This window comes from Lygodium microphyllum, chromosome 29 (genome assembly GCF_053477565.2).
Source record: "Lygodium microphyllum isolate KBCC chromosome 29, Lygodium_microphyllum_v1.1.10, whole genome shotgun sequence".
Classification (NCBI taxonomy): domain Eukaryota; kingdom Viridiplantae; phylum Streptophyta; class Polypodiopsida; order Schizaeales; family Lygodiaceae; genus Lygodium; species Lygodium microphyllum.
Genome location: NC_141163.1, coordinates 11,343,908 through 11,368,370, shown reverse-complemented (window position 1 = coordinate 11,368,370; position 24,463 = coordinate 11,343,908). Strand labels below are relative to the sequence as shown.

At 38.3% G+C, this 24,463-nt stretch overlaps 1 protein-coding gene across 1 annotated transcript; it reads right to left on the bottom strand.

Annotated features, from left to right (window-relative positions):
- Positions 1–385: 385 nt before the first annotated feature.
- LOC148010380 (uncharacterized) lies at positions 386–4,483 on the bottom strand. The gene is made up of 7 exons (XM_087671836.1): positions 3,619–4,483; positions 3,075–3,260; positions 2,801–2,980; positions 2,520–2,714; positions 1,902–2,000; positions 1,098–1,721; positions 386–985 (listed from the first exon to the last, which is right to left on the bottom strand). Exons 1-7 carry the CDS (start codon positions 4,339–4,341, stop codon positions 653–655), a joined length of 2,340 nt encoding a protein of 779 aa, XP_087527962.1. The 5' UTR covers positions 4,342–4,483; the 3' UTR covers positions 386–652.
- Positions 4,484–24,463: the final 19,980 nt, after the last annotated feature.

The following is a 24,463-nucleotide window of genomic DNA, read 5'->3' as shown; positions in this document are numbered from 1 at the left end:
ACTATGTTTACCGTCACATATCATAATTTCTAGCCACACTTACCAGCCACCATCCCAATACTTCTCTTGTTTTTGCATATCAACCAGTTCAAGAAGCTGAAAGAGCAAATGGTGTGCTAGTCCCTTGTGGGTGCAACTCAGGTTTTGGGCTGAATTACATAGCAATTACAGAACCAAGGCCACAAGTTATTAAGAAACTGTCAACAAACAACTCACAGAAGAAATGTGAATCACAAAGAGCTTGGGGCTGAAATTCTGAACTTTAGCCATTACTTGCCATGAAAACCCAGGCCTGCCACCTCCCTAGCTTGCCAGAACACTATATCTACAGCCACCCAAAGAAACAAACGTGCATCGCAAAAAACATGACCTGGTCCATAAAAAGACTAACTGATATGCTAGTAAATGTATGGAGAACAATATATCAAGTTTGTCAAGGTTTCAAGTCCCCAAACTGTTGGGAGTTTTATTAGTGGTGGAATAATCGAGTCAAAACCATGAGCTACATTTGACTGAAAGAATTTAATACCGGTTTATGTACAACATGAGCTCTTCCTTCAACTAACTTGATTCCTAATTAAAGGAACCCTCTGAATCTAAAAGATCCTTCGAACCTGAAGGTAACGGTTTCCTCACTTCCTATGCTTTTGCTTTACTCCAGAAAACTCAAAGATAGAGGCTTTCTCGAGAAACTTATCAAGGCCACAAGAACACTGAAGAAAACCCCAAATAAAACCCAAACCCAAACAGGGACTGGCCAAAACCCTCTTTGAGGAAGAGGATGGATCAGTGAAGGCCTGGTTTTCTTTCCTGGAGGTTTCCTTCGTTGTGATGATGAAACTTTGACACCTGATGATGATGAATCCTTCAGAGGCATCTCTGAAACTAGTGCTACGTCCCTTTGTTTCTCTTCCACGAGAGCTTCCGATGGCTCAGAAACTGGAGCCATTGTGGCAGCTTTTTTCCTAGCCTTTTTCTCCCTTTCCTGTTCAAAAAGTACCACTATTTTGTTAATCATCTGCACTAGCACCACACTAGCACTTACTTTAACTGAATAACTAATACCAACCGACTTTAACATGGCAAGATACACTTACCTTCTCTCGCCGTTCTTCATCTTTCTGAGCTCTAAGTAACGCTTTAGCTTGAGCCCTCTCCATCTGTCTCCTTTTTCTCTCAGCTGCTTCCCTCGCCTTGGCCATCTCCTCCTGTCTGCGCTTCTCTTTGAGCTCAGCAGCTTGAGCCTCCTTCATTGCAAAACCTTCTGGAGGTTCTGAAACTGCTGGGGCATCATCCATAAACTTTGATGAGGGTTTGCTGGGTTCAGATGTTTCAACAGCTCTATTCTCCCCCTTAACTGGAACGACATTCTTTACAGCCAGCTTCTCCAAGCCACCCTTTTTGAGAGCCTTGGTCGGAGGAGCCTTGGTTACCTTGGCTGGTAGTATATCATCTTCAACTGGTGCCATATCTACTTTACTCTCTTTAATCTCCAGTACAGTGATCTTTTTTGATGATTCCACAGGATCAGTTTCTTTCATTTTTGCTGTAGGCACCGACAAAACATCCACATCATTCATCAAAAGAATGGGCTCCTCATCAGGCCCTAAAGACCTGCCATCCAACGTCTCTAAGCGCCTCAATGTGCTCTGTTCATTATTTTTTATGTATTTTTCTCTAAAGCTAGCATCATTACTCCAGCGATTCAATATGCCTTCAACCTGATGGAAAAGTACATTGCCTTAGAAAACGTCTGCACTATAAATGCACTAGCAATATGAAACCTGACCAAACAATGATTGAAGTTCAAAGAAACAAATCAATCAATCAAACAGGCTCTCCAGATCACCAATCAATACAATACAAAGAACACAAAGGCTTAATCAGCACAATGTCAAAACCTGTTCATTGCAAAAGGCATCCAACTTCTCCCAGTCCTTAGCTGAAGCAAACTCTTTCGCTTTTCTAACATCCTCCTTGTTTTTGTAAAACTCAGAATTCTACACAGATCATGAGACACACAAACAACTAAAGATTAGGAATCCCATACAGCTCTTGAGCTAAGTATAGAATCTCTTGTTACATGTTATTTTGTTGCACAATCAAACCAAAGTGGACATGCCAGGCTTTCAGATATGCAGCTATAGATTACAGGATAACTTAGCAGTGGAACAGTTTCCAACTAGACCTCAAGGCATGGATGTGTGAAGTCATAGTTCATAATCACAGCTTTTCTACATACTCTCATCCAGATGGTTTTCTAGCTACTCAATATAAGTGTTTCTTCATGCACCATGACATTTAAGTATGTTTCAAAGTTCTTCTCAGCAGTCCCATGCAAAAGCTTGTCCTGAATTGTATGGTCAGGAAAGCAAAAAGTGGGCTCCATTGACATCTCTGAATCTGGTGCTAAGATCTTTTACATAATCCATTTGAAGCTCTCCCTTGCTATGTAGAACCTTCAATTGCAGGTTAAAAACATGAGATCCTGAAGACAGAAAAATGGGTTCTAGAATTACCTGTTCACTCAGTAACTTTTTCAAAGATTTACATGCAGTGAAGGCAGCTTGTTGGGCTTTCTTGGCATTGTCCAACTGTATAACCAACTCCTCTATCAGACTATTTGCACCCTGCAGCTGTGTCTCAGCTGGTTCACACTCAGCCCGCAACTGAGACTGTTCATTTTTCAGAACAGCCAATTCCTGATACAAGATCTGAAACACAAGAAACCAACATTGGGTCAGAATCCTGTCCTTACTGAAACAAACCACTAAGTTATTGGGTCAAAATCAGTCCTTACCGAACACTGTTCTTCGATCTCTTCTCTGGAACCAAAAATCTCAATTAACTGTGTTTTAGCAGCTTCATTTGCACACACTCTACTACGTGTTGACTCCAACTGCTTGATCTCCCGGATCAACTGTTTCTCCTCCTTTAAAGGAATGCTTTCATGCTGAATTCTATGTTGCAAGTAAGCAATCTATAACAAAAGATATGTAAGAAAAAACCTTGCATGGAGCAAATCTCTAACAAAAAAAAGTGAGAAAAAGAAGCCTTGAATGCTTTGTCCCTACCTTGTTATCAAGTTCTTCTTCTGTGGAACATATATCATCTCTCATTGAGTTGTGTGTTGGTTTAACCTTGTTGAGCACATCTTGCAAGGGGTCAATCTCCATCTTCTTCTTCAGAATTGCTTTGCTACAAGCTCTCTCTTTGTCCCACTGAAGCTTCAACTTCTCAATGAGTTCCGCTTTATTGGCCTTCAAAATGCCAATTTATGCCAATCAGTTTAGTTTAAAAGTGCATAGAACGACCTATAAAATCTAGTTCACGGTTTGTTGGAAGAATATTATTGAGAACTTAAGCATAACACATTCAATAATGAAGTTCCTGAATGTTCACTCTAACTTGATTTCATTTTTGGTAAAAGCACTGTTTCTATCCTAACGATGCATAAAGGAAGCTCTAGACACAATCGACGATTAGAGACGGTGATATAAGGAAAATGATGCAGAAACTTTCCGAGTTGTTAACCTTTAATCGTCTTCATTACTCAATTTACACTCAAGCTTATTTCAGTATTTAGACATTTGCACAGGAGTGAGTTCAGAAACCAACCCTCTTAAGCTGTAATGCGGTTCTTATGAAGTCCCTATTCTTAGAGGCCTCTTCAAGTTCCAATTCCGCCATTCTGATCTTATTTCTCAAAGTGGAGTCCAATACTCGGGGGATCCGAACAAGATAATATGTCTTTCTGCGGGACACATGCGGAACTTTCTCTGCAGCAGGAATGCCAGCGACGTGGCTGCTACTTGCAGGGATCCATCTGGAGGCATCATTCGGCACTCCAGACGGTTCCACGGTGTCGTTCCTCCATTGTTCACTCGGCTTTTCTGAATCCCGTGCATGATCCAAGATGCTTTCGTCGATATCCTTCTCAATATTGTCAAGCATTGCGGAGCCATTGCCATTAGTAGCCCGATCCGCAGCTTCAGGAACAGACAGCTCTTCTTCTGTTGCACCATCGGCACTCGCAGATGCGCCTGGTTCCGATGACAGGCAATGCAGATCCTCGACAAACGAGCTTTCAAGCAAAGCCTCATGGCACGTAACCGGAGGTGGAGGGATTTGTGCTGCGTCGGCCGGGTCGAAGGACGGAAGCTGCTCATCAAGTCCGTGCGAAGGAGTTTCTGGATCAGGCGATCCACTGCAAGCACTTAGGGTTTGGGGGAGGGTAGGGCTGTCGGCGGGGGTGGCGTCAATGGCAGGTTCGAGGAAGGAGGGGGGATCTTCAGGAGGTGGCGGAGGAGAAGAGGCCACGTTGTGATGGTCAAGCTCCATGGCTGACCCTGCACAAGAAAAGAGAGAGAGAGAGAGAGAGAGAGAGAGAGAGAGAGAGAGAGAGAAGGACGAGAAGGGAACAGAAACACACAGAAGAAGAAGAGAAGAAGAAGAGCAGAGCACTCTCGTTGGCTTTGCGCAAAGATCAAACTAGCCTATTTATTTGGACAATTATTTTACTAGTTTAGCTAAATCGCTCCCTGCTCTTATTTAGTTATTTATTTTCTTGTTTTAGCTAAATCCGACTCTTTTTTATTTTACATAAATGTACGACCCCCCAAACCAATCGAAAAACATAAAACGAGTAAATGGAGATCTCTAATGATGACACATTGTCCTCTAATAGTCCTAGTTGATGACTAGTTGATTTTAACACGGTGGTAGATGCAGCTGACAGGTACAAGCAGAAAGGCCTGGTCATTGCTAGACAAGAAAAAAAGACATGGGAAGATTGCAAAACATTCCATAGACTGGTAGACATCAGCATAGATATTGGCTTTACCTGGTCCAATATCCAGAAAGGGTAAGCTATAAGGAAAGTTAGACTGAACTGAATCTACATTTCTGCAGGTTTGCTTTCTTCATTTGTAAATGTAAGTTGTAGGTCAGCAAAGGATCTTGTTTTGTTGGATCATTACCTTGTGGTGACCTTATTATCCATTAATCTAAATGTAATTAGGGCAGGATGGTTCCATACAGACCCGAGACTATTTAAACTGAATCAAGTTAGGCAAGGCATTCAATGTATCTAGAAAGAGGCATTTAGACTCACCTCCCACCCAACTCAAGCCTAGTCCATGGCAATTAGTGACTCTCAGGATCTTCTAAGACAAGCTAAAAAGGAGAGAGTGGCCAATATAAAAGAAAAAAGAAAATCTCTCTACCAAAACCTAGATGATTTAGAATAGAAAATTAACTTGGGGGATAACAAGAGGCAAGAAGAGTGGTTGTCAATAAAAAAAAGAGTTAAGAAATATGGAGGAGGAGGAAGCTGAGAGTATAAAACTATATACTAGGGTGTGGTGGGCGGGAAGATTGGATAGACCATCCAACGAGATGTTTAATAATCTGAGAAATAAAAAAGAGAAGGACTACATTCCCCTTCTGAGAAAGAAAGATGGGTCTCATGTTGCAAGTAATGAAGAAAATCTAGAAACAGCCAGATAATTTTTTCCAGACATCTTCTCCCCTCCCACCTCACAGACTCGAGAGGCGATGCTAGCTAGAGCTAAAATAGCTAGGATAAGACCTAAAGTTATCCCTTCTAATCTAGCACAAATAATGGAGCATGAGTTGCAAGAACATGAGCTTGTGGACACAATAAAAGGACTCTCTAAAGGCAAGAGTCTAGGACTGGATGGACTGCCAAACAAATTCTATCAAGAATTCCAAGAGATCCTGGTCAAACCACTACTCCAAGTATGGAAAGAATCTGCAAGATTTGGGGCCCTACCTATTGGAATCAACCAAGGTGTGATTAAATTTATCCACAAGAGGGATTCCAAAGATGAGCTGTCCATTGGAGACCAATAACTTGCTTGACCTCAGCATACAAGATCTTTGCCAAAGCTCTGGCAAGAAGAATTAGTCCCCTATTTAAACCAATGGTTAAGAAAAGAACTGAAGGGTTTCATAAAGGGTAGGTTCATACTAGACTCCCATCATTGGACTGTGGGAAGGATTTGAATATGCCCAACAAAATAATCAGGATTTCATGTTCTTTAAAATTGACTTGGATAAAGTGTACGATCGTTTGGACTCGTGCTTTATCCTCCAGTCATTATTGGACATGGGAATGGGCAGAAAATTCATTAGATATGTAAGCACCCTTTTTGATAATGCCACTGCTAAGGTAGCCATTAATGGAGAAATATCAACACCATTCCCCTTATTCAAATCCATTAGACAAGGGTGTCCTCTAGCACTCCTGCTCTTTGCCATAGCAAATGATGCACTAGGATGGTTGATGGAGCATGAAGTGAAAGAAGGTAGGATGAGAGCAATTAAACTCCCAAACAAATTTGATATGGTGTTGAACCAGTTTGCTGATGATACGAATGGAACAGTAAATAATGATCTAGAATCGATTAAGACATTCTAGGACTGTATTCAGACCTTTCGTATGGCCTCTCGATCATTAATTAATCCTGCAAAATTGGGATTAAGTCCTTAATCAAGCCTCCTCCCCAATGGTTATTGGATGAATGGTGCAAAGAGATAGAAGATGGAGAGGTTTTCATATTATTGGGGATAGCTATGGGCTTTGGGGTCACCCTAAGCAGAGATGGGAATGGGTCCTAAATAAAGTTAAGAAAAAATTGGAATATCTAAAAGGTCTGTAGCTCAATCTTGCAGGTAGAAGGCTAGTACTAAAGCATGTTGTTGTCCCTACAACCATCTATTTCTAATCATGTTGGAAACCCTCCAAAACTGGTCTTAAGAACCTAAAAAGTCTGGCTAGGAACTTCCTATGGGTTGGTGATAGTGAAAATTTCAAAATACCTAAAGTGTATTGGGCAACTCGTACCTTAACCAAGGAAGAAGGAGGACTAGGTCTCCCATACATATTAAGCTTAGTAGAGAAACTTGTAGCTAAACAGGTAGTTCAATCCTTTTTTCATGAGAATAAAGATTGGGGCCATTCTTTTGCACAATAGCTGCAAAAAATTCTATCCCCCTAAGTGCAAGAGATGGAAGAATTTGAATGTCATCAGTGTTGCCTTTAGCAAGATAAAGCTGAAGATCCAAGGGAGTTCAAACTTAACCAAGAGCATCTAGGGGGCCTAGTTGTCCTACAAGGAGTTGACCACTATGTTCAATGTTAAAAACTTTACCCTCCCATGGGCTACTTTGGACTCCATCTGGTTTAGTGTGTTCCATGGTTGCATAGAAGAGGACCAGGTAAGGCAAGCATTCAAACTAAACAAAAAAGGAGTAATAAGCTGGAAGGACTTATGGGACTATGACAAGGGGGACTGGGCTACTTCTTACTCCCTTAGAGAAAGGTATGATTTATCACCCTCATATATCACATTAATACAACAAAGAATTAACTGATAGGACTTGAGGGTTTGCAAGATTATACAACTAAATATGAGATTTAACATAAGGGGAATCCGATGGCCTAATAATAAGCCACTACTACCCATCCCATATATAAAAACAAAAAAGAACTTCTTATACATTAAGCTTAATAAGAGATGGAAAGTAAATTGGCACCCCATTCAATGGAAATACAAATTTGGAATGATTTGGAACAGTGTAATTCAACCCAAAGTTTCTTGTATAATGTGGCTCATACTACATTAGGCATGGTGGACAAATGACGAGGCTTTCAAACTTGGAATAGGTCATGGGACCTGTCCATGATGCTATAAAGGTATGGAATCCATTCCCCATTTGTTCCTGAACTGCAAAGAAAATAATAATATATGGGATCCCCATTTGTTTGTGACTTGGAAAGAATTACTTCTAGGAGAAATATATGGGATCCCCCCTGTTGTATGGAATTGTCTTAGAGGAACATTTCTCTGGGCTATATGGATGGCTAGAAACAAAAAGATGTTTGAGGACAAGAATATAGACCCAACATATATGTTCTTACATGAAGTATGTTTGCAGGTTCCACAGATCGAGTCCAAAATGGAAAAGGAGCATGAGAAGTGGCTGGAGGCCAAAGCTGAACATGGAGCTACTATTCTGGAAGCCTAGGAACTTGCCCATAAGAAGAGACTAGAAGCAAGAAGGCTGGTCATAGCAAGGTAGGAGGAGCTGATGGAAATCTCCACCACATCCTCTACAGATGATGTTATGGAAGATCTTCATAAGAGAGCTCAGCATTGTAGCATGAAAGGCAGCTTCATGCACATAGAATGAAGCTTCATACGCAAAGAATGATGCATCTCTGTTTTGGACTTCATATGGTTATGATGAAATGGGAAGAAACCTAATTTCAATCATATATGCTTTAGCTTATCAATAATGGCTATGTACTAGGCAACCTCCTTTCTTTTTGCCTAATGACCTATTGGACATGATTTGCCTTTGGTTAGACTTCCAGTAAAAAAGTCATCATTGTAACTATTTTTCCTTTTTTACCTTAATACATTTTAATGCTTTCACATTTTCTTTAAAAAAAGAAAGTCTTATGCAGAAGAGCTAACATTTAGGGCCACTTATAATTAGACTTCTTTTTTAAGGCCCCATGTGCTTAGAGCTATTTCTCTATAGGTGTAGCTATGACACCACATGTGCACTTAAATATAGCATTGCTCATCTTTTTGCAAATTGCCTTGAGCGAAAGCCATCACAGAGTAAGTTGGATTTGTGGAGCCATTGATGCCACTCACCTAAAGTTTTTTTGTAATACATATACTCATGAATTCATGAGAAAGGTAAATTTTTGTATCATCATTAGATGCATCCAAGCTTAGGTCTAAGAACAAAGCTTACGCCAAAATAGCTCAAACACCCGATGTGTCAACCTAAGTGGCCTTAAAATCAAAAGAACTTCAGGCAAAAGGTCATCTAGACATGAGTTCGGGGGTTCAAAGGCCCCTCACCTAAATATAGTATCATTTCTCATATGAGCTTCAGGGCAACCCTAGCAACCAGAGTGGTAAGCCTCCAGCTAGCCTCATCTAAGTTGGCTCTATCAACAAAGAGGGCAGTTGTTATTCCAAAATCCTTCATTAAATTGGCATTATACAGCCATTGTTTGAGTTTTCTCCACACCAAGTGTGAGTGCAAACATTCCCAAAATAAATGTTTTTCGCTCTCTTCTGACCTTTTGCAGAAGGGGCACATGGGAGATATGGGGATAAAGTTGGAAAGTCTTTCCCAAAGAGGAAGTCTTTTTAGGATTGAGCACCATCTAAAGACATTGGTGCAAAAAGAGGGGTTGCTTTCCATACTCTTTTTAACCTTTGTTTTTCCAAGTACAAATCCTAGCTATAGGGAAGACCTTGGCCCACCTCCTTTGAACCCCCATAGGGATCATAGGTCTAGGTTCTCTTAAATCTCTCATTTTCTTGCAAAACAATAGAGGTTTACTAGAAGGTGATACCAAGAAATGAAGGACGCTTGCATGGCTGACAACTAGGGAGGTTGGCCATTCCTCCTTAACACCTTGCAAAGTACCTTCCAGCCAAGTTCTTTCACCTTCAATTAGTCCAAATTTTTGCTAAATCCATTCTAGGGCATTGAATTTGTGAGAATCTAAATTCCATATGTCTAGCCAAGTTCTAAGTCCCTTCAAGTGCATTTTAAGAGGTAATGCAGCAAAACCATCAATGGGAGCAATTGAGGGCTCGTAGGCATGGGCAAAGAACCATAAACTTCTAGAGAGGGAAGGGTCTCGTGATCTAAGTTTTCAGTTATTTTGTAGATTAAAAGTCATTAATATGGTTTCTTCAATATGGTTGGAAATGAGGATCAATATCTTTGCACATTTGATATGGGGGAACTTGGTATAAGTCAAAAAGGATATCCCCTTCTCTAGGAATAAGTTGGCAACAAATGGTTGGCAAAGAGGATCAATATCTTCGCACATTTGATATGGGGGAACTTGGTATAAGTCAGAAAGAATATCCCCTTCTAGGAATAAGTTGGCAACAAATAAGCTTGTGCCAAAATGATGATTATAACTAGTTTAGAGGATTGAGACATTGAGTTGACTAGGGAATTTGAAGGTGAAGATGAGGTGACTAATCAAACAGAGGGTGTAACTTAATATTTCTCCTAGGTAGGAGTCTTTAATGAAGGATTTATAGGTGCTTGGCTAGTAGAAATGGCGCAAGGGTTGGCTGGGTTGGTATATGGGATATTGTTAGAGCTATTGCAATGATTGGTGCACGGATAGTGATCATGCTTCTAGCCCTTGACAATTTGAGGTTAACTAGCTTGAGCCACTTGCCTAAAGTTGGACCTGCCTCCCTTAGAAAGTGATGTTGATTGGTACAATCGCTATGGTTACTATAACATGATTGCTCTAAGGAATTTTGGATGCTAGCATGGATTGGATGGCCTAGTTCCACTTGAGACACAAGAGTGTTGCAAAACTTTCGTCAAGTGCCACAGCCAAAGGAGATTGATGGGTGTTCCCTTTAAATTTTGAGATCTCCATATTAGAGAATACATTGTCAACAATGGAGGATATCCTCTTCTTCCATGGTTGACAACACCTTTTCAAAGGGATGAGTTGACCAATGAAGATTGGTGCAACTACGACTACATGCAATCTTCCACAAGGATCATGGTGGAGCACATTTTTGGAAGACTAGAGTGATCTTGGCTTTACCTTGGTGAGACTATTCAAAATCCTGACTTACACTCATTGCCCAAGATTGTAAATGCTTGTTCCATTCTACATAATATATTAATAGATCATGATGAAGAGAAAGTAGAGACAATTAACTAAGTAGATTGAACGATCCTCTAGTTGATAATCCCCATCTATACTACCTCAACCAAGATGATGAGATTTTCACAAAGATCAGTGTAGGGAGGGAGAGCTTATTAGAAACAACTTGACAGAATATGGTAACCTAATGAGAGAAGAATAGTGATCGTTAGGAGTCCAATACACATGTGCATGTGCGTTGATGGTGAACAGAGCATGTATCCACATCATGTTCTTTTGTACTTCCTATCTTTGAAGCTTTGATTTTTTAGCATGCTTTTTTTCCCTCGCAAATGTGAATTGTCATTGTTCTTTCATGTCACAAGTACTAAATTTGAATTTATATTAAAATAATTTGAAATTCAAGAACATTTTACTTCTAGATCATGTAGTACTCTAACTTGATTAAATACTCCCTACAATAACTTGTCTTTCTTTTGAACCACTTTTAATTTATATGGAAAACCTTCATTGAGGCAATTTAATATTCAAGTTGCAATTGCAAAATTATCTCATACAATAACTTTGAATGTGCTAACATGTGATCATACGTAAAATTTGTTTATGTAAAACTTGTGTGTGCTTGTATGTAAGACATTATTCACTCTACTTTGAAGTCTGGAGAACTTGAAAGAAGCAAATGGACATAAATAAATTTGTGGCCACACATGCCCTTCACAGCATGCTCCTTCTAAACACTAATAGAAATATTCGTATATTTCCCTCAACCAATAGAATGTTGTTTGTTAGTCTTTCCCCATCTCAATTTTCTGCTTTGGTTCCTTTTTATTTTAAATTAACATTCTTCTAGATAGATAAATAGAGAGAGAGATAGATAGAGTTTCAATAGGTTATTCACTTGGAGATGCAACCAAAAAGGTAATTTGCATGATAAAATATTCTTAATCACTTTTCATTATTCACAGCCTTTTGGATTTTGGATGCAACATACAATTGCATGTGGAGAACAAATAGATACATGTAAAACTCCATCGAACTTCAAATTTCAATTTGTATTATGTCCCCCTTGCAATTGGTGGCCTTGCAACTCACTTTCTTTAGATAAACTTGAGAATATGAATATGATATTTAACCATGCTCATATGCCATAACATTCAAAGATGGGAGACCGATCACTTGCATGCTTCTCAACCACTAACTTCAACTAGTCCTATAAAAATGCTAACCATTATTGCTACACTTCTTTATCTATTACAATGAGAATTTGTGAAAACACAAGGATTCTCTCCGTATATAAATGAAGCCTCTCTTTACTCCCCTTACATGCTTGTTGTCAACTGCCAAACAAGTGTCTTCTTGTAGATACCCATTGAATAAGCCCTTTGTAACATCTTGTATTTGGATTATTGGCCCTCTTCAAGTAGAACCTAAGCATGTTTATGACTACCCATCTAGACCGTGTAGCAATAACTTCAAAGTGCCTTCAACATGAAACTTTGGATTTTTTAGTGCATTCGTAATGAGAAAATTTTTCTCTTCTTTTGAAATGTTCTATGTTTTTCTCTACTTAAGCCTCAAATAATTATGTATGCTTTTGCATTCCTTAATTGTTCCTTAGTATGCCTTATTTATTTCTTACACCAACAACCTTGAAATGTATGGTTGCACAAGGGTATCATATTGAAGGTGAGGTTTAGTTCTAAATAGGATTTGTGAAGTTTGAAAGTTGCATGATACCCTAATTGATTCGGAACCTTAAACAAGATGATTCTCGCTCACAATTTCAAAATTTTAGTGGGTTTTTATAACATGCATCAAATTAGTTTCATGCACAATAGATAAGTGACAATTGTTTAAACTAGATCAAATGTACAAACTCTCATACTAGATTGAGCATGAAAGCTTTGCTTTAAGATAAGAAATACCAGTAGGATAGATCATAAAAAAGCTCTAATACTAATCCTTACTAACTAATTAGCTAGATACAAGAAGCCCTAGAAATCAAACATGCATGAACATAATTAGCAAGCATGAGATGGAAACCTAAGACATGTAAGTAACAAAAAAGATGCTAGTATAGCATGCAACTTTAGATCAATGTTAAGACTTAGGATTGTAATTGAAACGCACCTAGAGAAATGGTGGGATATGGATACACATCTAACATGGTGGACCTCATATACAGTTGAGGCTATGGTGGATGGATGGCGCCAAACATATCCAAAACGTTAAGATATATTAAATTTATCATAAATCCTTAACCTTATAAAAGATTGACATTCAAAAGTTTTATCAAACTACAATTACAAGTAATATTACAATGTTTAGAAGCCTGCCATCCACTTATAACTTGATAGAAATCCTAAGAAAGTGAATCCAATATTTAACAATACGTATGTCCCATTATACATATACAAATTCACCTAATGACACTTTATATTTTTTTGACTGTCTAAAATAATTCACTACAATTTATAATGACCCTAAACCTAGTCATTGATAGTAAGAATGGAATGTGTCATAAGTTTATGTTAAAATTGTTTATCAAACTACAACTGCAATGTTCTAGAGCATGCAATCTAATTTTACCTTGTTAGAAACCGAGAAAGTCAGTATGATATTTAACATTACTTGTATGCCACTACTTTAAAGGATGGAAGACCAATTTACGATCTACATGAGGCAAATTATTCCTATGTGTAGTCATGCTTTGAGGGAAGGTACTTCAGCTATCATATTTATCTATATATGTGAGATTTATGTGCCTCATGAGTGACAACATTGAGAAATTTGTCATGTATAGCCATGGGTCTCAAGATGAGAGAGTTCAACTTAATAAGAGTTAGGTTTTAGTGTTTGAGGATGAGGGAAGAAGAGATGAAAAGAGAGCTTACAAATAGGGTAGGCAAATAGGACTCAAAGCATTGTCGTAGCATCCTATATTCCATATAAGCATACATCCAATATAGGTATAGCATATACATCAAACTTGGAGACTTTTGTTCACTATAAAGCCTAGCTATAATGAGTTATAAATGAATATAAAAAACCATATAAGTTTATGAACACAAAAAATGAGAAGAGTGTGATACTTATTCAATTCATATATTCATAAAATACCCTATTCTAGATTAAAACTAAGCCTCTTGATCAGCCCAAAACATCACTCTTTTATTACAAGATAGCAACATTGAACAAAGTTTGCATCCAAATTGTTTATACACTTCTGTTCAATCAAGATAGAAATGTATACATAATAGTAGAGAGATTTAGGATAGCAATGGCCTACATTAAAGCCCTCTATAGTTCAATATTGAATAATAGAATTCCAGTCCTCTTCCTCTCTTGGTCATGGATAGCAGTGAATAGAATGCCCTTTAATAGTCATGTTCCTCCCTTGATGATGGATAACAATGAACACCACATCTATTTTACCCTTGTTTTTTCATGTTTTCAGTGTCAATCTTTCTCTATTTTACCTCTATAAGAGTATCCCTACAATTACACAAAGTAGCCCACATGTCTAAGCATGTTATCCCATGTTTCTCTTCCCAAAAGGTGTTTGTTTCAGCTTACATGCTATCCCTATTTATTACTGTCTAGGTCTACTGTATTTTTCATTTTAGAATACCCCAAATCTACTCCTATTTAGCCCCAAAGATCAACTATCCATAGCCACAAAGCAACCTCAAAGTATTGTACATGCAATCCCTCCTTTCTTTCCTTTCAGATGGCTAAAAATTGCACCCTCTTCTTGTCATCTTTTCCCACGTTATTTGCAACCCAGTAACTCCACAAAAGTCTTGGTTTTTAACCCAATTTTAACTCCATATCTTAGTCTTCATGCACACATGGTTTTACACATAGTATTAGAGCATCCTATGCACACATAAGTCTTATATGATAGGTAGTGCAATGCACCTCTAGCAAGGTCACTTCAATCAAGCCATATTAACATTTTTATGTCATGCCTTCCAAACCACATGACAATGGTGATGAGAAACAAGCTACTAACCAACATCACAAAACACATTCTCATCCATGTCTTGTATGTAATCAAAAGCAAACATGCATCTTATGGCCATATGCAAACTCAATTCCAACATGCTTGAGTTTGCCAAATCAAACTCATAATTATTTGTAACACCCGAGACAACAAATCAACAACATTATTGACCTTGCATTTTTCTTGATCCAATGCATCCTTGTAATCTTCTTTGGCCCTCAATGCTCTTTTTCTAATGTGTAGTGCTACCTCCACAAGTGTATTGAAAAGAGATTGTTCCACACATGTCAACTCAACACTTTTGCTTGAGGATGCTATGCTTACTCCCATTCAACCACATCCTTGTTTATTCACAAGTAATTTCAAGCTTACAATACATTATGAATCATACTTGCAAGGAACACAATTTCTCAAATCAATTTAACATTACCATACAAAATAACCAGCAGTATTTGAATATCCTTTAATGTTAGATAATTATGCAAGATGAAAGTAATCAATTACTTAATTTCAAACAAATAGATGGGAAAAGACATCAAGAGATGAAAGAGAACTTTGAAAAGGTAGGCACTTCAAAGCAAATGTAAATTCTCACTTGAAGTGTACGTCTCACATGGCATGCACCCTAATATTATTAAGGTACATATATGAAGCTATATCTAGAATTAGTCTACAAGTCTATCAATGGATTTAGAAACATCTACAATGGAGCATGCTATGACATTAGTAGCTTCCAACATAGTCTTCAACAACTCATTTTGCCACTTGTCAAATCCTTGTTTTGCCATCTCAAGCAGCCTATCATGTCCTTGGCTGTCGTCTCCAAAACCCCCATCCCCCAAATGATGTCTAAAGTTGCAACTTTAAGACCAACATTAACTTATTGGACTCTCTTGCATCTACACTTGGGGAGACCTACTACATATTTGTTTTATGCTAGTCCAAGTGCATTGGGATCCATGTCCCTTAAAGGCTCTAAAGGTCCTAGTATATCATCTGTGAAATCAAAAGAAGTGAGAATCTCTCTCTCTCTCTCTCTCTCTCTCTCTCTCTCTCTCTCTCTCTCTCTCTCTCTCTCTCTCTCTCTCTCTCTCTCTCTCTCTCTCTCTCTCTCTCTCTCTCTCTCATTCAACCTAGAAGATGGTAGGAGTCGACAACATCAACTGTAGGATCTGTAGCTCTCTTTCATTTAAATTCTTGATCCGTATACTACTCCATGTACCATACCAAGTCCTTGAGTTTACATTGCAAAGTTAAAAATACAATGCCATGCCTTTAGGACTTAAACTCCACTAACTCTACCCAAGTCAATTGATCTAGGTGTGACCCAATGCTAAAGACAAAGATAGCATGTCTAAATGAAGTGTTTAGGGGAAGTAGTCATAATAATTCTACTTGAAGTGCATTTGAGAGATACAAGGGTGGTGCCACACCTAGGCACTTTGGCTTGACTTTTGAGAGTCTAACAAGGGATGGTAGCCACATTTGTAGTGATAGTAGTTCTACTTGAAGTGTTTAGGGGTAGCAATGATAACAATTCTACCATAAGTGCATTCAGGAGAGATACAAGGGTGGTGTCACACCTAGGCACTTGACTAGACTTTTGAGAGTCTAACAAGGGAAGGTAGCCACATTTGTAGTAAGACCCTTATCCCAGCTAGCATTTAGGGGTAGGGTGATGCTTTGAGAGCTAAAATGATTGTGTCTCACCAATGTGCTAGTGGGGATCTATTCTTGATAGAGTGGTTTACAATGGTTTCTTATCCTTGTCAAAGACATGGATGCTTTCCAAAGTCCTAATAGACAAAACATGGGAGATTTCCAAATTTAAAGCTCCAAAATCCAAAACATGGGCGCTTTCCAAATCTCTACTATGCAAAGGTGTTCCAACCACTCAAAAAAAGTCCCATATGGCCTTTTCGCTTCCTTTTGTCTAATAACAACACAACAACTTTGAGACCTAGGCATTTCTTCTACCATGCAAGATGATGCATTACTATCACACCACAAGCTCTAGCTAATGTAACATTATGAAACCCCTTCAAGTGCTAGTAAAGAAGGGGTTATAAGTAATGAGGCCAAAAAGCATGTCACGACATGTCCACTTTACTTTTAAGACATCCACCTTACCTTTTCGAGGACTCAAAGCATTGCATCATTACATGGCAAAAGATCTTAAAGCTTCTTCCCTCTTAGTAAATCCCATGTCTAAAAGGGGCGATTTTAATATCTTCTCTATGAAAGGGTTTGGAAAATTGTGCTTAAGACCCATCAAAATGATTATGTTAGACATTAATATACAACAAGGATGAAGCACAAACGATACTCGATCTCTCACCTCATGTCTCACACGAGCAGAAAATGCAAGAAAGAAACAAACACACCTCAAAACTGTACTAGCTTCTTCAATATATCATTTGAAGTAGTCCACCCCTACCTTTTTCCAACACTTCTTCTATGAGAGCCCTCCACTCCCACTCCTTGCTTGTAAGCATGATGGATAAGAGAGGAGAATAGAATAAATGGAGAGAAGCTCTCAATTGTCACCACTCATTGAATTCTCCTTCACACCCTCAACATGAAGCTCAAGCTTATAAGACAAGAGAAGAAGACAAGATGAAGAGGTTGCATTGCTCAAAATGGAAAAATCTATATTTTTTACTACACAAAAATATGCCAAGCCAATCACCAAGATCAGTAAATTTGATGTGGGTTACCCCAACCCTTCAAGGTGAACATAAAATAATTCAGTGATTACATAAACAATATCTAAAAATAAAAGTTTTGAAGGCACTCTTCCCATTGGGCTATTTGCCTCTATTTTTGGAGGCTCTCTCCCTTCAAACCTACCACACACATACTAGGAATGCCCTCTCTCTCAAAATAGTAGGGTGTCGTCTAAACTACAAAATAATTCAGTGATTACATAAACAATACCTAAAAATAAAAGTTTTGAAGGCACTCTTCTCATTGGGCTATTTGCCTCTATTTTTGGAGGCTCTCTCCCTTCAAACCTACCACACATATACTAGGAATGCCCTCTCTCTCAAAATAGTGGGGTGTTGTCTAGACTACGAAGATGTAGCAAGATGCTTGAGACTCTTGCAAGAAACCACATTTGTTGATGATGATGAGCAAGAAACCACATTTGTTGATGATGATGATGTTAGCCCCATTTGGAGAGAGAGAGAGAGAGAGAGAGAGAGAGAGAGAGAGAGAGAGAGAGAGAGAGAGAGAGAGTGTGTGTGTGTGTGTGTCTCATGTGTGTTTGTGTCTTATTCATCACTATCCCTACATCAGGCCACTAGGAGGCTAAGGACAATGGACCCTACCTAAAGTCCATTGTGTCTTCTAGTAGAAGTTTGTATTTGAGTAGTTATTCACCGTTATGTAGTGTCATGCTACACCTCATCCCTTCTTACATGTGGGCAAGAGTAGTGGCAATCAAGTCATCTTAGTTGTAAGTTGGTTGCAAGATGGCATAGCTGGCAATTAAAGAACTAGCAACTGAAGGACTTTGTAATAAAATGTGGTTAAAGGCTCAGCGTCAAATCACATCGAGGGGGAATGGAGGTGGTGGGAAAAATGAACCAACCCCACGCTCATGTACTCATACTAACATGAAGTGGGAGAATGGAGGTCGTGGGAATGAAGTAACCCCAAGTTTGCATACTCATATTAACATAGAGCAGAGGGAATAGAGTCCACTAAAACAAACCCTTGCAAATACTACAAAAAAATTTACAAGTTTAGTTAAGGGAATATACAACCAACAAATGAACAAGAGATTTGGCCTATTTGCAAACCAATTTCCATATGCCAACAAGTGGAAATTTTCAAGGTTTCTTTTATTGGACCATGAACCCAATAGCTAGAGTACATGGAGTGACCATAAGAAAGCCTTACACTTTGGTATAACAATGTTGCCCCCACAAGAGCTAGTGCAACAAAAATCTCAAGAGGGGCTTTCTATATTTTGGTAGGGTATGTTTACTCTATGAGATGTACGATAGGATGAGCTCATAATGAGTTTGGAGGTGCAACAACGGCAAGCTTAGGGGAACATTCTAGTGGTGGTGGGGCTAGGCAATGTAATTGGTTTAGATGTGCCCCTATACCTAGGCATTGGACAATGGGTCAACCTTTCTAAACTGAAACAACATGCATTATTACACTTGCTAGATTCCACTACACAAGCACCATCCTTCATGTCCTCAATCTCTCCTACTCATCACAACCAATATTAGTAGTTATATCATCCTTGCTACTACTTCTTCGGTGTTTGATCTAAAGATTGATGATTTTATCTCTTTAATTTTTGGCTATGATATGCCAAATATGAGTAACGGATACTTTCATCTTTATCGATGTTCATGTCAACAATAATGTGCAAGCCAAGTTTCTGTGTGTGTGTGTGTGTGTGTGTGTGTGTGTGTGTGTGTGTGTGTGTGTGTGTGTGTGTGTGTGTGTGTGTGTGTGTGTGTGTGTGTGTGTGTGTGTGTGTGTGTGTGTGTGTGTGTGTGTGTGTGTGTGTGTGTGTGTGTGTGTGTGTGTGTGTGTGTGTGTGTGTGTGTGTGTGTGTGTGTGTGTGTGTGTGTGTGTGTGTGTGTGTGTGTGTGTGTGTGTGTGTGTGTGTGTGTGTGTGTGTGTGTGTGTGTGTGTGTGTGTGTGTGTGTGTGTGTGTGTGTGTGTGTGTGTGTGTGTGTGTGTGTGTGTGTGTGTGTGTGTGTGTGTGTGTGTGTGTGTGTGTGTGTGTGTGTGTGTGTGTGTGTGTGTGTGTGTGTGTGTGTGTGTGTGTGTGTGTGTGTGTGTGTGTGTGTGTGTGTGTGTGTGTGTGTGTGTGTGTGTGTGTGTGTGTGTGTGTGTGTGTGTGTGTGTGTGTGTGTGTGTGTGTGTGTGTGTGTGTGTGTGTGTGTGTGTGTGTGTGTGTGTGTGTGTGTGTGTGTGTGTGTGTGTGTGTGTGTGTGTGTGTGTGTGTGTGTGCCCCCTCCCCCCCTTCCCTTCCCTCTTTGCGTCCCTCTCCCTCTCTCCCTACCTCCTTGCCTCCCTCCCCCCCAACACACACACTCTCTCTCTACTCACTCACACACACTCTCTCTCCACACACACATTGTGTTGATCATATTGCATGATGTCATGTTCAATGGATTCTCTAGTGCATAGAGTTCTATGACATAAATTAGCTTTAAATAATAAGAAATTTATTCAACTTGATTGTCAACATGAGATTTGTTGACTTGAAAAGTCATGGTTATTAAGCTTCGTGATAGTTCCAAATGGTAGGGAACACACACAAAGTTTTGTTATCATGTTAAAATGATTATTAATTCTAGTATATGTCAAAATAATGAGGGATTTTCAAAGATTTAGGAATATTGTCTTTTTGCAAGTATTTTCCAACACAATCAAAGCTTTGGTTATCAAAGCATTGAGGTATGGAGTACAAATTTCTAGTAGGATTACACATTGTTTTGTATGCATATAAGCATATGTAGTAGGCTCATACATTGTCTTTTGGCTTTAATTATATGGTTTGGACTTATGAGAGAAAAGAATGAAACAATGCAACTTCAAGGGTCATGCGAATGTGTGTTTGCCAATGAGGAGACTTAATCATAAAACTACAGGCCTCAAGATGTTTGCCAAAGAGAAAAGAATGAAATAATGCAACTTCAAGGGTCATGATAATGTGTGTTTACCAAATAGGAGACTTAATAAAAAAACTACAAGCCTTAAGAATGATTGTATGTGGCTAGATGAAAGAGAACTACAATGCTAAGCAACATGATGTATCAAGAGAGAATGCAATATGGCAGGTGTACTTGAGCAAGCTCTCTATATCATTAAGTTTCAAAAAATTGTGAAGTTTTTTTAGATTGGTAGCTCCTTTTTTTGGGTTACTTTCTAATGATGATTCACATGCTATATTTTTGAATCCTTTCCACCTTTATGTATACGCAAGCTCATATAATTATAGGATTTTATGAGCTTGTGTATGACATCACACAAAGGGTACTATCATTGCAATTGCACACTCTAGTTACCCATGCTAGGATAAAACTAGCCTCTTGCAAGTGTCAAAAATAAGGCCCTTCTAAAGGTTCACATGAACTAGCCTTAGAGAAGAGAACATTAGTGACATCACAACTTATGTAAGAGCAAGAATGCAATCATACATCTTACGACTTGCTATCCAACTTGTACTAGCCTATATAAGAGGCATTTGAACTTCATTTGCTTGAACTAGACAACTAAGAGATCAAATGAGTTGAGTCATGATCATTTTAGCAGTGCCTAGCTTGAGAGAGATCTTTTACAGCTATAACAAAGCTCTTTTCCCCCATATATTCCACTTACTTCACCTAAGAGGGCTCAAAGAAACTCTACTTCTATAGGTCACCATGAGCAAAATATTTAGACACTATCTACTGCGAGCCATAGCCACTTCCTCTTTAAACTTCACATCTAACATTTTTATTATTTACTAATGCTCTCCAATCAGTAAAAAGCTTTTCTAAAATGTTTCTTGATATTTCCACACTTTGATTACTCCTCATCTCTCATCCTTCCAACATGCCAATCTCTTGGAATCCTTAGATCCCAAACATCTCAATGATAAGAAGGCCAAGTACACTATCAAGAAATGGACAATAGAATTTACAAGAAGATGGAAGCAACAAAAATATCTAAAAGCATGGAAGAAGTGGAAAAAGGACAACCTCAACAAAGAAGCTACTTAGATTTCCTCTTGGATCATTGGAGCTTGTATGGGATAGGAGTTCTGAGTGAAGATTTCCCTTACAGATCTTGCTCTAACTTAGCCACCATTGATTGTCATTTATTTTGTAATGGCTAGGCTTGATTCTAGATCCATCACAACTTATTCTAACATCTCTAGTAATTTATTACTAACATTAATATTCTTCTTCAATAGCATATATTAAAAAATTTACACTATTTTGAGCATCAAGATGCATAGAAATTTGCCCTTGCTTTGCAATTTGATGCATAAGGAAACTACACCTCTTTTTAAGCTTTTAAAAATGTTTTCATGTGCTTTATCAAGTTTGGCAAGGTGTTGAACAAAATGCTAAACTAATATTTATTTGATGAGAGAATGTACCCTCAATCATCACCAAATCTACAAAAAGCTCTTAAATAAAGAGGCATATGCTTCTAGTATACTTAGATTGCTCAAGGGAAGGAGTGTGTGTGTGTATGTGTTGCTGAGTGTAGGTGTGTGGAGAAATGTACATCTGTACACACATATATATGTATTTATGTACCATATAACATTTGAAATGAAAATAGTGCTTATATGTGTGGGTGATTGCATTACCATATTTGACTTCTATGATGTCAACTAGTTGTAGGCTTTAGTTGATATGGTTCTTACTCAAGTCTTTTGTATTACATGTGACATATGAAGGGGATAAAGATATAATAAGGGAGAGCTTTACTCCATAAATGGAAATATAAAAGTAGGGAGAATCCATTGAGAAATTGCATATTACTCTTACTAGCAATGTGGATCAATGATGATGTCATATTAATTAGCTCTCTAGATCAACATTAGGTTGTGAGAAACACACACAAAAGACAATGATACCATCCCAAATCAACCTTTTGTTACATTGAAGGACATATTTTTAATTCTTTCTTCTTTGATGTCTTTCAAGCAAGTAGTGTCTTAATTGCTACTCACTTCACCCCTTTCTCAAATTAAAACAATGCGGCATTTTAGGACTCCACTTGTGCAAATGTGCTAGGTTCAATGTAGGGTAGTTGACTTAATAAACATGTGCCTACAAACACAAGGAAGCCCTATCTTTGTATAAAGGAAGTGAGCACATGTGCACAACTCAATTGAAACCACTTTGTACATGGATATATGAAGAGATAATGCTCTCCATCGTTGTGTGTTGACAACTACAACTAGAGAATAGATTCAGCTTTCATCTTAGAGAATCAATGCTAATAAACATCACAAAATACCATGAGTTGAACAATAAATTACCCTCTAATTTCTTGAATTCTAACATATTATCAAGTTTGTCCCTATGGTCTTTCTAGGTGGTATAGTAATTGTGAGTATAAAGTGGGATGCAAACCATATTTGATACCATCTCCTTTTCATCCCTTTCTTTAGTAGCAATCACAATTAGAGAAGAGTAGTATTCATATCTAATTTATTGAGTTCTAACATATTATCAAGTTTATCATTGGTCCTTCCAAGGTGACATGCTAATATCTTATTTCCAACTTGCTAAGTTAGTCAATATTATGGGGCGAGAGTGACATGCGAAGACTTTTAGAGTGATGTGCTTGTGACTGAAAATCACTTTGAGAAATAGAAACAGAATTGAAAGAAATCAATCATCTTCAAGTATCTATAATAAGAGGCACCTACCACTATACTTTCATGCTTTCACACTTGTACCAAACAAAATACATATAGGCATGATGTGATCCATTGGTACTAAAATTGTGTGCCCTTAAGTGCAAGCATGTTCACACGAAAGTTAAAGGGTATGCCTACTTGATGAGGGAAGGGTTCCTCCTAGGAGCTAAAAGTGGAAAATAGCTTTCATGACCTAAGAAAAGAGGCACGATGTAAGGAGGGTGGGCCTATGTATTTCACTTGAACTATTTAATATATCTCCCATTCACCCCACTAATTTTTGCTTGGATGGTATGTTAAATCCAAACAACATTACCAATACATAAATGCATTGCTAAGGATGGTAACAAAGGCCATTTTGTCATTATTGAGACAAATGACATGCTACTTGTGCCAAAAGTATCACAAATCAAATCTTCCAAATATACATGTTCTACTTTTGACATTGTTGTAGATATGCATATGTGTTAGAAAGGCATATCTTGATTTGCATTCACTTTTAAAGGCTAGTAATATTGGCTTTTAAGGAGACATAGTTGTGCACAAAACTTGGTGAATTTCACATGTGTTTTTTGTGCAATGCATATGCATGATTAAATTGCAACTTTTTAAAACTCATCCAAGTAATACAGCACAAACTAGATGTAAAACCTTATGCTTTGTCACTCTACTAATTTGGAAATAGGTAAATGTAAATATAGCTACTAGGAGATTGACGACTTGAACTTGGAACTCACATTATCGAAAATTTTATTGAGATGTTGACTAGCACAAGTCGTTTTTGTGCTTTAAGGCATCCTCTACAATACATTATTGACAAAAAATGAAGTTATGATAAAAGCTTGTGTTCAAAACATAAATGTGCACACCAATTACCTTAGGGACACATGTCTAGAGTAGAGCCTCCAAGGCATAGGCTATCCTTCCTTGAGGGAGTCTGAAGAATAGGAACCAAGGGGCTAGTGGAGCCAACTAGTACCCATTGGGCATCACTAAGTTTGTGATTTGCTAGGTGCAATTCAAGTTATCTTACATGCTTACTCCCATATATTTTTAGGAAAAGTACTTTTTGAAGGGTTGGATAGAGCATGTGTATAGTTATTGGTTGGTGTGTAGGAAGTACGATAGGATGGACAACATGTAAAGCAAAGAAGCTACAATTATAATAAATGAATCTCTACGGAAGATGTGGCGAATTTAGTTAGCATTGGATAAGATAGCAATGGTGGTTGGTAGGTTATAATTGAATGGCAAAATGCAAATGAGTGTGTAATGTGAGGGTGGCCCACTTGGGGTTCCAGAAGAGGGGAGACACTTTTGGTTTTATAGGGAGAGAAGAGGTTTTTGATAGATT